The following is a 15,646-nucleotide window of genomic DNA, read 5'->3' on the forward strand; positions in this document are numbered from 1 at the left end:
TTTTCTTACTTAATTTGTAAAGTATAAGAAATAACAAATTTTGGACAGGACTTCAGTGCTCCCTTTGGGAGGTGACCCTTCCTTGTCCCAAAGGAAAATAAAACAAGAATGACAGATATTTTTAAAAGTCTTTCCCACTGTATTCAGTCCTCATTTGTTACAAAGGAATGTATTTGCTTTGCTAATTATAGCTGTATATTGTATACTCTTTTCTGCTTTTCCTTTTTTCAAAAGACTTCAGTAGCCCCTACCTACTTTGATTTATTGATTTTCTAAATATAATCCACTATTGTGGTTAAACAATGAATCACATTATTTTGTTCACTAAGGAAAAGTTTCTCCCCTTTGCTGGTGATTAACTACTTTAAAAATTATTTTTAATTCATTTATTTAGTAAATATATATTGAAAATCTTTATGTGATAGGCACTATTCTAGGCCCAGGGGAACAGGTGAATAATGCAGACAAAATCCCTACTTCATTGAGCTTACAATCTAGTTGAATAGCTCTCTTAGGAAACATTAAAAATTTATGAGTAGCATTTGGTACTTTTCATATGCCATATCCTTTTCGAAGAATACTTGTCTGTCTTTGGGCCTCGTTCCTCATTTACTGAATGAGGAAGTTGGACTAGATCTCTAAGGCTCTTTTCCAATCAAAACTTTTATAGCGTTTTGGAAGTTAAAACCTGGGTTTGTAATTAGCGCCTTGGGTACCTCTACCTACTCCTTGTAGATCAATATAATACAGAAAGTATTATTAAATAGAAATTTGTCCAGGATCGTTATATGGATAGGTGATGAATAGTATCAAATACTGCAGAAAAATTAGATGAGTGAAGGGTAAAGTTTGAGGATCATTCTTCTTAGTAACTAAGAAAAGAAAACTAAGATTACTGTAATACGAACAGTTTCATTGGAGTATAGGTCAGACTTTGATCCCACTGGGTTAAAGATTGAAATGGCATTACTATTCTTTGAATCCCGTTAGTCATTAGGATTAATAGTCATTTTTGCAGTGTTCAAAAGTAAGGATGTTAAAGCTTAGTCATTGTGATTATGAAGGAAGATAGTCAAAACTTAATTTTCTATCTTTTTTTCTGGATTTATGAATTTCCTTGTTTTAAGGTGTTACCATAGGTAATTTATCTAGTATATATATTGATAAATCAATCAGATAATGAATGATCAAGAGTTTTGTGATACAATTGGAACAAAATAATCAGCCTAACAAATCTTTTAATATTACTTAATTGCCACTTCAGAAGAAGATTTCTTGCCCACAGGTGGGAAAAAGTGCTGTATTTCTTGTGAAGAGTAAATTGATATCATTATATAATTTTACTGATAGAAATTGTTTCTCTCAAGAGATGGGAATTTGTCCATATAACTCTTAAAAGAAATATTAATACTCTTATTTAAATGAGCAGGATACTGAGCATACTGGATAAATTATATTTAAACCAGTTGTCCCAATCTTTAGACTCTTAAAAAGCTTAAGGCATTAATTAAGTCTTATTTTAGGGTTTCTGACTAACATATCAGACTGCTTACCAACATGTTACATTCTTTTATGGAAGAAAATACTAATTACATAGGGTAAGCAGAGTTTTTTAGCCTGAGGTTCTTGTATGGGCTTTTTAGTGAGTCCATGCACCCCTTGCAATTATGTAGAAAAGTTTGTGTATGTTTGCATTTTTCTGGGGAGGGAAACTATAGTTTCCATCAGGCATCCAAAAGGATCCATAACCCAAAAAGGTTAAGAACCTCTGCTCTGGAGAGGGAAAACAAAAGCAACAGATTTAAGGGAAAAAAATAACTTGCCAAAGCACAAAGAATTGGGGGAGTATAAAGTTAGTTTGCTGGGGTTTTTTTTGTTTTGGTACTTGTTGTTTTTTCAAGAATTTAAGTGATTGACAAGTCAGTTTGCTAGATAGTAATGTACAGAAAACTAAAGACAATAGGTAGTAAGAGTTCTGCTGGTCCCAGGGGAATTTTGCTGTAGGTGACTTCTAATCTTTAGTTACAACTCTGTGTCAAAAGATATATGTGGTAATTTATATTATATCCTTATACCTCTTGCTGTGTGCAGAAATGTTTGTACCTACTCCTCACTTATTGATTCTCTCTTACCAACATTTCACATTTCCAACAATAGTAAACAATTGACTATCTGGCTATTTTGTACATTAATGATGCTGCGAGCACGGTGACAATGTCTGTGGAGCATCCCCTTGCTAGAGGAGGGCCTCCAGCTGGCCTCTCGGAAGCTGGGCTGTAGTGCCCCATACCTTCCACTTCCTCCTGTGGTGTGTGTGTTGGGGAGATCTGTGTTCAGCTGCTGGGCAAGGTCAGCCTTTTGCATGGCCTGTGGCTATGTGGGCTCCCTGTGGATGCACAGGCAGCACAAAGCCAGCTAGCAGTGTCTGATCTGGGTTCCCCACTCCTCTGCAGTCTGAGGCCTTACAGCCCAAAATTGTTGTGGGGTAAAAATGGAAGAAAGAAAGAGGGTATTTGGAAGAAATGCCTGTGGATTTAATGACATCCCAAAATGAGCTGAACAGGTCCTGAAGCTTCTGCCTTAGTGACGGGGACCGAGCAGAACTCCAGGATTGTGAATGCAGATCTTACAGGGGTGGGAGTGGAGCCCTGGTGGCTGCTTCTCAAGGGAAGCTCTGACCCAGAACAGGAAGAGGGTGAAATGGTTAAGCCATGGGCCCTTCAGTCACGCAGCCCAGCTTTGTCTCCTCTAAGCTTCCTTCTCTGCAGAGGAATAATCCAAAACTGAACTCGTCACCGTGATGAGCAAGCACATCAGTTAAATCTTAGCTGTTATTATTTCTATGACCACGTTTTCTAAATAAAAAAAAAATCAGACAAATGGATGTCTAAAAACAGGAAAAAAAAAAATACCCCTCCATTTTTATATAACGTAGATTTTCACATAACGACCTGATCTTTGGAACCTAATACCCATGTCAATAAATGAGGAGTGGGCATGTTTATATATGTCTGCTATTTAAAGTTTTTTCTCTCCTACCTTTGTGCTCACAGTAAGAAAATACAGGCAATAAAAGAAGTTTTGAGTCTTTCTTAAAATACAGAAATAAACTGGGTATTATTTGTTTTGTTGCTACAATTGATGAATTATGAACCTAGTCATAAGAGTTAAAATAAAGCAATAACTTTAGCTTCCTCTTTAAAGAAAAAAGAAAGATCTCATTTGCAAAGTCTTGCTGGTTTAGTCTGAGGTACTGTTTTTAAACTTTTATAAGAAAATCGGTCACAGGAGATTTATTTCTAGTGTAAGTTCCCTGTCTCCCTATGAGAACAAAGATGTTATTTTTAAGGCTTTTTTTTTTTTTTTCATCACAAATAAAGGTATTCTTTATTTAATAATTTGGGTAATAGGAATCTCAAATTAATCATGTTTAGTTGGCAGAGGGTTAAGATAAACTGTAATTCATTTCTAGTATGGCCAGTTTGACTACATTTGAAAATCTGTTTCACTGCTTGTTTTTTCTTGTAACATTGTTTCCTGCTATTATAACTAAGCTGTCTTCCCTGCAGTTTGACTGTATTTCTCATGTGACATCTTAGACTGATTGTGCCAATGTTTTCTAAACAACACATTTATATAGCTGTTATGCCTTATTTCTGTTCTTCCTGTTATATACTGTTCTACTTATTGTTAGTTCTGTTAGAGCAGTGGTTTTGTCATGGTGATTATTTTTTGATTGTATGAAATGGGGCAAATTTTGAGAAAATTATTGAGTCATTAGCGGAATTGGTGGCATATGCCCTTATGATTTATTTACTTTAGTTTCTACCTTGCCATAGCTGGGAAGAATTCAATTCTTCTCTCTTCCTGAAAGTAGGAGGGATTGGAGGACATTGAAGCAAAAGAAACCTTTTATTTTCATTCCAAAATCAGCTTATATAATGTCAGGAAGGGCTTTGATGAAACCACTGGCCCTACTTAAGAGATCTTATTTTCCAAGCCTTTCATTATTTTATTTGCCCTTTTCTGAACTCTACAATTTCCCTCTCTTGTAGCTGGTTCGATGCCCAGAACTGAATGCTGTGCTCCAGCTGTGGCCTCACCGGTGCTGAATAGAGAGGAAGAGCCACCTTCATAGCTTACATGTGATTCCTCTGCTTATACAACCCAATACTGGATATACTTACTTTGGCAAGATAGCTGCATTGTGCACTGTATTTAATGTTACGTGTACTGTAACCCTGGGTCTTTCTCTGCATTGCTGCCGTTAAACCCCAAATCCTGCCAATCTAAAGTTCCTACCTTTGTTTACCTGCCCCCCCATAGACTCCCCTTACATTCATCCACAATGAATGTCATTCTTTTATTCTCTCATTTCCTTTCACTGTAATCTTTTTGCAAAACTTTCACTTTGTCCTATAAATTGTCAGTTTTCAGCCATCTTATTTTTCTTCCTGCTTTGGTGATGGGACATCTTTCCAATCTTTTCTCTGATTCCTTTCCTTTTGTAGTCATTAAATACATGGCATGGTGAATTTAGTAAGCATTCACCTGGCATTTCTTTCAGATGTAATACCCATGAACTCCTCTGTTTTGGCCACCTGATCAAGTTGTTACCTCTACTTTAGTTGTTCCATCCAGATTTTCTGGACTCCTCCTGACCTCTGTCCCTCTGACCTCCTTCACAACATGTATACCTCACAGCTCTTACCCTAGGAAGGAGAAGATAAGATAATACCAATTTACCATGGAGATTTCTAACAATAAGGAAAGTATTATTGTTCCTAATTGTGGATAGGATGGTCTTTAGTAATTTTAAGCATATTCTTTCTCATTCTGAGTTCTTAATTGAAAAAAAAAATCAGCTTATGTACTATAAATTTCTAAAATGAGTGAAGTAAAGGGAGATGGAAGAGTAGTAAGGCTTTGTGTTGAATAGGACATAGTTCTCCAAGAAAGTCAAATTGAGGTTCTTGCTGAGTTTGGTATAGCTATCTGCAAAGGGGAGGTAAGAGTTTGTTTTTCCTAGATTCTGGAGCATTATTTTTAATCTCAGATTTAGAAGCATTTTTTAAAGTTGTTTTATTTAGGACTGTTGACATAATCTTGTAATTTTATGCTTTGCGTAATCATTTAGAGTATGAAAAATGTAACATTTTCTTATTTATTATGGATGAAAAGAACTGGAAGGTCTCAATAGGTGCTTTTTATCCATTCCTGAACTCCCTCATGTTTAACTAAATCTCAGTGTTTACTGTAGTAGCAGCTAATATTTGAGGTTTTTTTTTCCCCTATCTTAGTTGATATATCCTATTTAAATGCTTTCTCCTTGGATCTGTGGTCTTTACTGAACCCAGAAGGTACCTTTTGTGTATATTTAAATCTTGAGAGAATTAAAATCAACTTGGAAATCTTTTTAACATCATTTGAATACATCAGATTCCTGTTATGTGGATCTAGAAGTTAACCAAATGTCTTTTCTTCAGATACCTAATAGATCTTTTACATATAAACATATTACAATATAAGATAGTATTATAAAAATACACTGTGAAGTAAGAGATGGCAAGATCTGTTAGCTTTTTTTTTTTTTTAATGAAATATAAAGTAAATCACCTGACTGTTTTTCCACATATCTATAACTATTAAATATTGCTAGTTTCCTCATCCACAGTTACATAAGCCAGGTGATATGTGAAGCTCAATTTGGTGGTTTCAGAAAAAGTAAGAGTCTCTTTTTTTGTGACTTCTTACCATGCATGCTGTCAAAGATTGGTGGCTTTGCCTGTGCCTATGTCACTTGGCTGCTAACCAGAAGGTCAGCAGTTCAAACCCACCACCCCCTCTGTGGAAGGAAGATGGAACGATCTACTTCTGCAAAGATTTACAGCCTCAGAAACCCAGTGGGGGTTGCTATGAGCCAGAGTGGCAGGGAGTTTGTGTTTTTGTTTTGTTTTGATGTCACTTCCTGATAATACAGTGTTTCCGAAAACACCTTTCTTCAAAGAACATTAGTTTTATTTGTTTACTTCTGAAATTACCCTCAGTGACGGAGCCAACTGGGCTCTTTTGTGTGTGGAATGCTTTTCTCTAGGCAGCTAGTAAGTGGTGAGCAGTGGCATGGTTTCCATCTCCATATATGGCCTTGGAAGGGTGACAGGAGCATGGTTGGGACTCTCTGTTTATGGTCCTTGGAGGAATTGGAAAGAGTGGTTGGGGTGTTCTTGCAGGCAGAAACTAGACATTGTAAGATAAAAATAATTTGGAGGAGATGTTTGCAATTCAAATTCCAATCCCTGCAAGAAGGGCAGAGGGCACTGGGAAAAGGGAGCATGTTGAAAGTCAAGTAAGATCTGCAGGCATTTGCTTCCATTGGAAGGTTTGCCCATAACACACTTTTCCCAAGTTCTTATTTCCAATTTGTTCTGGAAAGTTTTGTGTTATGCATCTGTGACTGTCTTTTACAAAGAATAAGAAGGAACATTTTTCTAAAGAAACCTCAGTTCTTTAAACCCTCGCTTGAGGCACCAGAGGAGATCTCAAGAAAAGAGAAGATGAAGCAGGTGTTTACACAGAGGAAGGCTGGCTGGTATTAGAGTGGGGTGACCAATCGTTACTCTGCTTATGTGTAAGGACGATCATTGTATGAGACATACTTTTTAAAATTCCTTTTGTCTGCCTGGATTTCTGGCCTTGGGAGAGATTTGCAAAATATTGGACAGTGTCTTATTGTAGTTTGTATAGAACATTCATGGAGGCTTAATGAAGATTATTGAGACTTGTTTTATTTTGGCTAGAATAGGTGATTATTGGCTCATGAAAGGTACTATCACACTTAGAAGAAATTCATAGCCTGGCTAATGCCTATAACTTAAGTCTGAAGTGAAATCATTTTACATAGTTGAGTAATAAAGTATTTGGGAGGAGACACCAGGGAAAAGGGGTCTTGTCTCAAGAAACTCTTAGAATAAAAAACAGTAAAGTAGAAAGGAGATTAGAAAAAAACAAAGGGAGGCTGAGATGAGAAAGAGACCATGAATGTAGCTAAACTAAATTTGGAAGCTAAACTAAGTCCTTGGTTTATCTTTTGAAATATAAGATACCATTCAACTCAGGAAACTGGACTAATAATCAGAAGTATGTATTAGAGATAAAGAATATGAAGAAAATTGAAGGGTTGTACAAGGTAATAAAATTATCTGGGTTTTATCTGTGGACTTGCATAATGATATTTGCCGTGTGCCTGGTGGCAATAAAAGAAGTGAAATAACGTCCTTGTCCCTCATTTTTCTCCCTCCAAGAAGAAATTACTGGCCTCATTTGTTGGTTTGAGTAGCTGTCCGTTTGAGTTGGTAGATTATTGGTTAATTTTTAGGCATAGGTATTAGTGTACTGTTTCTTGATCATAGGTATTTGAGACTAGGAATTTGTAGCATTCTAGATTTGACCTTTCTTTTAAATTTTAGCAGCTTTCCCAAAGAAAGGCTGAATTAGTAAGGAATACAGACTGTGAGTAATATGTTTTACTAGCTAATTGGTTTAGGCAATTGTTTTTGTCCTGTATTCCTTCTTAAGAATAAGGAAGGTTATATTCTTTGCTTTGGGGAATTCTTCTTTCTGTCCTCTCTTCCCTCACTTTTTCCAAATTCTGGGCACAACAGCAGCTCTCACTCTTCTGTGGCAGGTGTGCATCCTATTGGCTGGCTGGTATTTCTTGTTTTTTTTCCCCCCCTTCTTATTCTTTTTAAATGGGGGTGGGGGTATAAAAATATGCATATGGGTTACCTGCAATAATGTTGTAATGTTTCTTGTTGTTTAATGGATAATTAACTGCAAAATAATTGTTTGAATTATAACATGTTTGAGTAAATGCTAAATTAGTATTTTTTTCTAATATAATAATGAATTTGAAATCTAGCATTCCTGTAACAATGTGTCTATGTTTGTCTGTCTGTGTCTGTCTAATAGTAATTAATATCTGTGGTCCATACCTGGAAGAGGAAGTACAGCTTTAAAGGAATAACAAAAGACTTTGTGTCTTAGACCCTTCGCAGGTGTTACAGTCGGGTGAAAGAACATGGTGTTGGGAAAAGAAAGAGCAGTTACACATTTGAACAGTTGGAACAGGTGTTTGGTCAGGGAGGATGGGATGCTCAGCCCTGCCAGCCTGTACTTATTAACAGTAGTGGCTTGTACCAGGAGCTGGAGTCAGATGGCAGCACTATGGAGGAGTATTCACAGGAGGACTGGGGAAACCACAGTCAGGATCTCCATGGCTATCCAACAGATCAGGAATTGGGTAAGAAAGCCAATATTTATAATAATAATGGATACATATACCTATCTTTATATGCACACTGGTACTTATCTTCTGATACCATTCCCACTGTCAGCCCAAGGCATATAACTCGTGTATTTGGGGCACTGTGGGCATCTTTGGTATAGCCTTAAACTGCCAGATTCTTAATCTGAACTGTATACAAGGAAGCTCTTGAGAAGTAGAATCCTGTGCAGTTCTAAATATCCTGCATCTCATTGCTGAGATTATTGACTCTTGTCCCAACAGTTTATAGATTTAACTGTATCTTTTCCTTTATTCCAAATTCTTTTCTATTTGTGATTCGGAAAAGGCCCCTACCAGACTTCAGTCTGAACAGATAATGAGGAGAAGCCTCTGTTTATCTTGAAAAGAGCTGATGTTTGAACTATGTCAGGGATCATACTTCATCAGACTTCTTCACTGAGCCCATCCCAACTGTAGCTGGGGTGATTTATACAAGTTCATGTCGTTGTTGTTATGTGCCATGGAGTCGGACCTGACTCATAGTGAACCCTCCTTGGGTTTCCGAGGCAGTGTCAGCTATGGAAGCTACGGAAGTAGATTGCCTAACCTTCCTTCCGAGGAGTGGCTGGTGGGTTTGAACTGCCAGCCTTCTGGTTAGCAGTCAGATGCCTTAGGCACTACGCTGCCAGAGCTCCATACACATTCAGAGGCATTAAAAATGAAAAATAAAACTGTTTGTGGCCTAATTTAGAGGCCAATTATTTTTTTGGTTGGTTAGTTTCTTTTTACATTAAATGCTCCAATTTTGATTTTCATAATTTGGAAGTAGCAATCAAGTTTCTTCTGTAGCCATTGTACATTAACAGAAAATTGGGTGATGAGTGCTCATTTATGTTAAGTCAGTGTTCTTAAATCCATTGGGTACCCAGGCAACTTCCTGGGAAGTCTTTGTAGAATTGGCAGTGAAAATGTGCTTCCCTTGCTTAAGATAAAAGTCCATGGATACTATTTCACAGAATTCCTGATGATAGAGAAATGCTAATCCAAGACAGAAAGGAAATGTAAATATATTTCTTAAGAATACTGTTTTAAAATGTATCTCAAATATTAAGAGAAAGAGGTTATAAAACTTTAAGAGTAACATGATGTTATAGAATAAAAAGGGTAGATGCTAATTGAGCACTACTTTTAATTTCAAAACAGTATTAGAGTCTGAATTACTTTGGCATCCCATAATTCTGGTTTTGCCCCAGAAATTTAAGTCACCTAAACTCTTGAAAAAAATTACATGATAGGTGGGCAGAATGTTTATCCTGATGTTGAAGGAATAATTGCTCTGCAGAACCTACATAGAAAATCTAAGGTGAACAGAATTATTTTCATTCTTGTTCTTTTAAAATCATGTTTGCAGTGAAATTAAGCCTTAAGCTTCTTGCCAGAAATCCACTAGTGACCTTGAATAATTTTATACATGCAGAGCTAGTTTCTGATCTTGCATATAAATGTATGTATCTCATTATATAATATATTTATAAATCTGGTGTTTGACAGTCACTAGAATTAAAGTCAGGCATTCAAAAATAATTAAACATAGCTTTTTATCTATATAAATATATGTGCCACTGTGCAGGAAAATATAATTTGTTTAAAAAACTTTGCTTTTCAGATGAAATACCTGTTACAAAGAGAACATTAAAAATAAAACAAGAGTCTTCTGAGGAAGCACAGTAAGTAGATGTTTCACCTTTCCACAAAATGTATCTGCCTAAGTTTAATGACTATTGAGAGGATTTGGAAAGTCACTACTGTAATTAGACATACTGTGGAACTTATAGCCATACCATTGAGGAAGCACATATACTCATTCTTTTTCAACTTGTTAGCTTAAGTTTTCCAGTAATTAATCTAAATTGTTTCATATTTTGTATAGAACAAGAAATAAGTGTGCTACATGAAAATAAGTTTGTTTATGTGGATTGCCTGTGTGTGAGTGTGGCTAGTAAGATATTTAAATAAGGATCAGAAATGAGTCATAGGAGCCTGAAATGCCTGGGGTTAAGTGAGATGAAAGCAGGGCCAAAGTGACACTTAGATTCTATAATAATACATTCTGGGGATCAAAAAGTAAACTCTTGGGTGAGCTACTTTTTTGGAAAATTTGGAAAAGAAAGCATTTACTGGAGGGAAGGCTAAGAAAGTCCAGGAATAGGTCCTTCCACTGGCTTGTATTTCCTAATCTTACCTAAGAGTTTAGTACCATCTCTTCTGTAAGGACATCACACTTGTGAGTTACCAATGATGTTGTATTTGTGATTCTTTTTAATAACTTTAAGTAAGTCCCTGGTTAAATCTAATTGCTGAAGAGATTACAATAAAAGAGAACTTTAGGGGGGAAATGAAGAACATCATTTTGTTTCACCTGGTAACCTTGGAGCATACGCAGCACCAGTTCTTGCATACATCATTCCACACATGTAATGTTGATGTTTGTGAGACAAGGAAAAAAAGTCAAGGGGAAGAGGCAAGATAAAAAAGACTGTAATAGCAAGTAATACAGTACAGAAGCATTATACCTACCCCTCATTTATTGACTGTCTAGTCATCTGACATTTCAAATTTACCATCATAATAAGAAATCTACTATTTGATTATTTTTTGCATTAACAACTTACCTCTGGCAATAGTAAACACTGAGGTGCAAGGTAAGGATAACTGGTCGTGATGGTTAAGGTTACATGTCAACTTGGCTGGGCCATAATTCTCAGTGGTTTGGCAGTTATGTAATGATGTAATTTGGCCATTATGTAATGGTGAAGTTTGACAGTTATGTAATGATACAGGCATCCTTCATTTTGTGATCTGATGTAGTTACCCACCATTTTCACATAATGGTGATTTTCCCATAACAACCTGGTCTTTGGAACCTAACCATGTCAGTAAGTGAGGAGTGGGTGTAGTTGTTTTCATTCAACAAATCACCACCACCACCACCACTCTTAACAGATACTCATTTCTTTTTCAGAGTATCTCTTTGGAATCAAATAATTCCCAATGTCAGCTGATTTCCTGTCTGGGGAGTGGGTGGGAATTCAGGGATCAGAAGTTATTTCCCAAAATTGTAACCATTATCCAACTCCTCCAAAAAAAAAAAAAAAAAAAGTTTATGATCCAGATCAGTAAGTTTGAGGCCATCTCTGTTGAGAGGTGGGTCTCTTTTAAGATTGTGACATGAGAGTGTCCCAAAGGAGGGTAAGCTTTATGGTTACTATTTTTATTAATTAAAAAAAAAATTTTTTATCTTCTATTGTGGTGAAAACATATACAGCAAGACATTTGCCAACATAATAACTTCCCCATTTACAGCTCAGGGACATTGATGACATTTTTCATGTTGTGCCAGCATTATTGCCATCCTGGTTACTATTTTTAAAAATGAGTTATTACAAGTCCATACCTTCAGACCCCTATTACTTAAAACAGCCATTGGCTGTTCACAAAATGTCTCACCTCTCTCTTTAGCCACTTGGGGGGACCTGCAGAGGAAGCCTTGCAGTTGATGTAACTAGGAGTGAACTCGAACTCCACAGGATTGGTGCCACCAAACCCCAAACCACCTGAACTTTTCCCATGGTTGGAACTTGAGAAACCAGGAGCTATAAAAGCAGATCTCAGAAACTGTTTAACCCTTTAATGACTAGATTATTTTTTGTTTCAAAATTTTTGTTGACACCATGTGTTTCACTAATGGAAGGGTGAAATCAAGGAAAAAAAAAGATTTTTTGAGGTAATACGGATTTTGATAGTTATATGAGACACACATGTCTTAAATGGACTCTGGTAGTAGGGTTGGTGGGGTGAGTTAGACTCAACACAGTTATATAGGTCCCTACCAGGCAGCAATATGTATTACAACTGGTATAGCATTTTCCCCAGAAACTTCAGAGCCCTAAAATCCTGGTGGGTGATATATGTCCCATAGGTCACAAAGAGGTTCAGTAACTGGGTCTATTTCTCATTGTGCTCTATGGCTTTGCAAACTGACATGAGTCATGACCCCAGGAAGTTTCAGGCCAAGTCCAGATCAGCAGCACAGGAAACTGATGGGCTCTCCTGAAATCTCCAACCTGTGTGGCTCATCTGTCAGGCTATTTATTTTTCAGTGTAACAGTTTTTTCAGAGCTATGCCTTGTGGTGTCTGAATTAGCATCAATATGATTTAGGGCTGTGACAGTGCTGAATAAAATAACTTCATTTGGGCAACTGGATTATTTTTCTTTGTAGATATAGGTGACATTAACCTGAGCTAGGTAACATAATCAGCAATAAAATACAACATTCTTCATCCATGAAGAAGAGTCACCCGTCTGTTCAACAAATATTTATCAGGTGCCTATATATGTCAAGCATCGGGATACATCAGTGAGCAAAAGAGACAAAAGTCTCTGCCCTCCGTCCCAGCTCCTTAATCTGGTCCTCCTTGAGATCAGTAAAACACATTTCAGAAGTGGACAAGGAAGGTTGATAATGACAGTTTTTCTTTAAAATATTTAGCCATACAGAAATGTGGTCCTACATTTTTAGCTTCACAAGTACCACAGTCCAAGCATTGTAAAAGTGATCATCATCAAGTGCCTTTGTGTCCCCTGAGAAGATGAATAATTCCCTAGTTATGTGGTGATTTCATCTAGATGGCCACTCTGATGATACTTGAGAAGCTTTTAAGACAAACTAAAGGGTAGAGGGTAAACTGGGGCAGTTTTTGGTTCCAGGAAGCAGCAGATAGCAAAATACTAGGTCTTTGTCATCTCACTAATGAAAAGTGAAGGGAGAGTAAGAGGACAGATAAAGAAGGCTATGTGGAAGACTCCTCAGAATATTCCAAAAGCTCTTCTAGTAGGTAGGAGAATTTAAAAGTAGAGTCTCAAGGATCTGTCTCCGTCCAAGGCCTCCTTCCAGGAACCTGTTAGCCAATTAACATGCACACCCTCTTTGCTTGCCTATGTTTGATTATATGTGAGTGTGGTAGCTGAGTATTTTTGTAGGTTAAACCTATAATTGATGTAAAGTGTAATAGTTTGTTGCTAAGGTAATATTTAGCAAACTGTAATCTTCCAATATAAAAGGTTTGCCATAACTGAGGAAAAACTTGGAATTATGTGTCTTCCTTGACCAATCATCATGAAGTACCCATTACAAATTATATCTTAAACAGCATGTGAAACAAGAATTTCCCTGCATTTTCTTATTCTCTTAACTATACAAATCAAAATGGAAGTAATTTCTGTGCTTTTGCTTCCCATTGTAAGGGATTTTCATTGAGAGTGCAGCTCATTCTCTAGAGTCCCTTTCTTGTAAAACCTAAGCCAAACGTGGATATTTTCTTTCTCAATGCTACGATCTTAAATCTGTGCTAAACTTACAGTGCTTTTAAATTTGGAAATAGTGATAGATTTTAGACAAATTGAAGAAAATGTTATTTTATTTGTGCAGTAGTAGGTAATTAATTATAATCGATTGAATATTCTCCATCAAAATGCCCAGGTAGAAATTAAGCTGTTAATTATTTTCAGCAACATTGGATGCTTTTCTAAATATAGAAACTTCTTTTGGAAGTCAGGTCTGAAGGCCATCACTAATATACATTGCAATAGCCACTTACAATATATTTACGATCCTTAGATTTCTGAAATCCTAGGGTCTGATATATATCAGTGGTCGCTCGGTTTGATGCAGCAAGCCTATATAGGTAATGGAAAGCAGCTTGTCATTAATTCTGAGAAATCTCCTAGGGGTGAGTGCTTCTCAGATTTTAGTACTGTGGTTATCTAGACCCGCATTGTCTAGTACAGTAGCCACTAGTCACATGTGGCTATTTAAATTTAATTTAAAATTAAATCCAAGAAAATCAAACCAAACCCTCTGCCACTGAGTCAATTCCAACTCATAGTGACCCCCATTGGGTTTCCAAGGCTGTAAATCCTTATGGAAGTAGATTGCTCATCTGCCTCCATGGAGCAGCTGGTGGGTTTGAACCACTGACTTTGTGATTAGCAGTCAAATGCCTTACCCACTACGTGACCAGAGCTAAATTAAATAAAATCTAAAATTTAATACATCATTTACCATGTCTTAAGTGCTTGTGGCTACTCTGTTAGTGCAGATAGAGGACATTTCTATTATTGCAGAAAGTTCTGTTGGACAGTGCTGATCTAGACACCTGAGGAATTTGATTTTCATTTCTCTTTCTAGGAAGAGAGATATCATGCAGAATATTGTACAGATTTTGGAATCAGTGCAGTTGAAATGGGAACTGTTTCAGAGCTGGACAGACTTTTCAAGGCTTCATCTTTCTAATAAACTGGCCATTTTTGGAATTGGTTATAACACTCGTTGGAAAGAGGATATCCGATACCATTATGCTGAGATCAGCTCCCAGGTGCCCCTTGGCAAGCGACTTCGGGAGTACTTCAACTCGGAGAAGCCTGAGGGACGGATCATTATGACCCGAGTGCAGAAAATGAACTGGAAAAATGTTTACTACAAATTTTTGGAGATCACTATTAGTGAAGCAAGATGCCTGGAGCTGCACATGGAAATTGACTGGATACCCATTGCCCACTCCAAACCAACTGGTGGGAACATTGTTCAGTATTTATTACCAGGAGGCATTCCTAAAAGCCCAGGCCTTTATGCCATTGGCTATGAAGAATGTATTGAGAGACCCCTCTCACCCCACATGGAGCGGCGTTCCCTGGACCCAGGAAAGGAGGGCCGGGTTGACCTGGAAACCCTTTCAGCACAAGCCTCATTACAGGTGGAAATGGAGCCCACCCGAATTATCTATTGCTACCTCGGGATTGCTGAGGTCAGGACACTGCAGCAATGCTTATTTTTACATTTCCAAGCAAATACCAAAACCTTCAGCAAAGATTGGGTTGGTATTAATGGGTTTTTGTCTCAGAACTGTATTGTGGATCCTGGAGTTTCCCCAAAATCTATCTATATCAAATTTGTAGAAGTAGAGAGGGATTTTCTTTCTGCAGGCTCTTTAGTTGAGTGCCTGGAAAAAGCCATTGGATACCCCTTAAAATTTAACAACTGAAAGTCATCCTTCATAAGGATTTGGGCTCTTACCTTCCTCTTCTCTACTCACTTCCCAAATCCCAGACTCTCTCATCCAGATGCTGCCATCAGACTCTTCATGGAAACTATCTTTCCACAGTTGGGCCAGTACGACATCTAAAAAATTATAGTAAACTTTGGGAAGAAAAAACAGACCTCACCCGAAAATGCTCATTTAGAGCAAGCAAGATATTACAACGAACTTGCATGGTGGGTCAGCTGTTTTCTTTTTAAAAACAA

The 15,646-nt window shown here is 37.1% G+C and overlaps 1 protein-coding gene across 1 annotated transcript in view; it reads left to right on the top strand.

Moving 5' to 3' along the window:
• The window catches only part of MSANTD2 (Myb/SANT DNA binding domain containing 2), a 32,570-nt gene extending 17,184 nt beyond the window's left edge, over window positions 1-15,386 (top strand). The window contains exons 2-4 of the mRNA XM_007952112.2: window positions 8,044-8,299; window positions 9,951-10,011; window positions 14,534-15,386. Of these exons, the coding sequence (XP_007950303.2) occupies window positions 8,044-8,299; window positions 9,951-10,011; window positions 14,534-15,386 (1,170 nt within the window). The remainder of the gene's footprint in view (window positions 1-8,043; window positions 8,300-9,950; window positions 10,012-14,533) is intronic.
• Window positions 15,387-15,646: the final 260 nt, after the last annotated feature.

This window comes from Orycteropus afer, unplaced genomic scaffold (genome assembly GCF_000298275.1).
Source record: "Orycteropus afer afer isolate SDZICR_OR568_19922 unplaced genomic scaffold, OryAfe1.0 scaffold00325, whole genome shotgun sequence".
NCBI lineage: Eukaryota > Metazoa > Chordata > Mammalia > Tubulidentata > Orycteropodidae > Orycteropus > Orycteropus afer.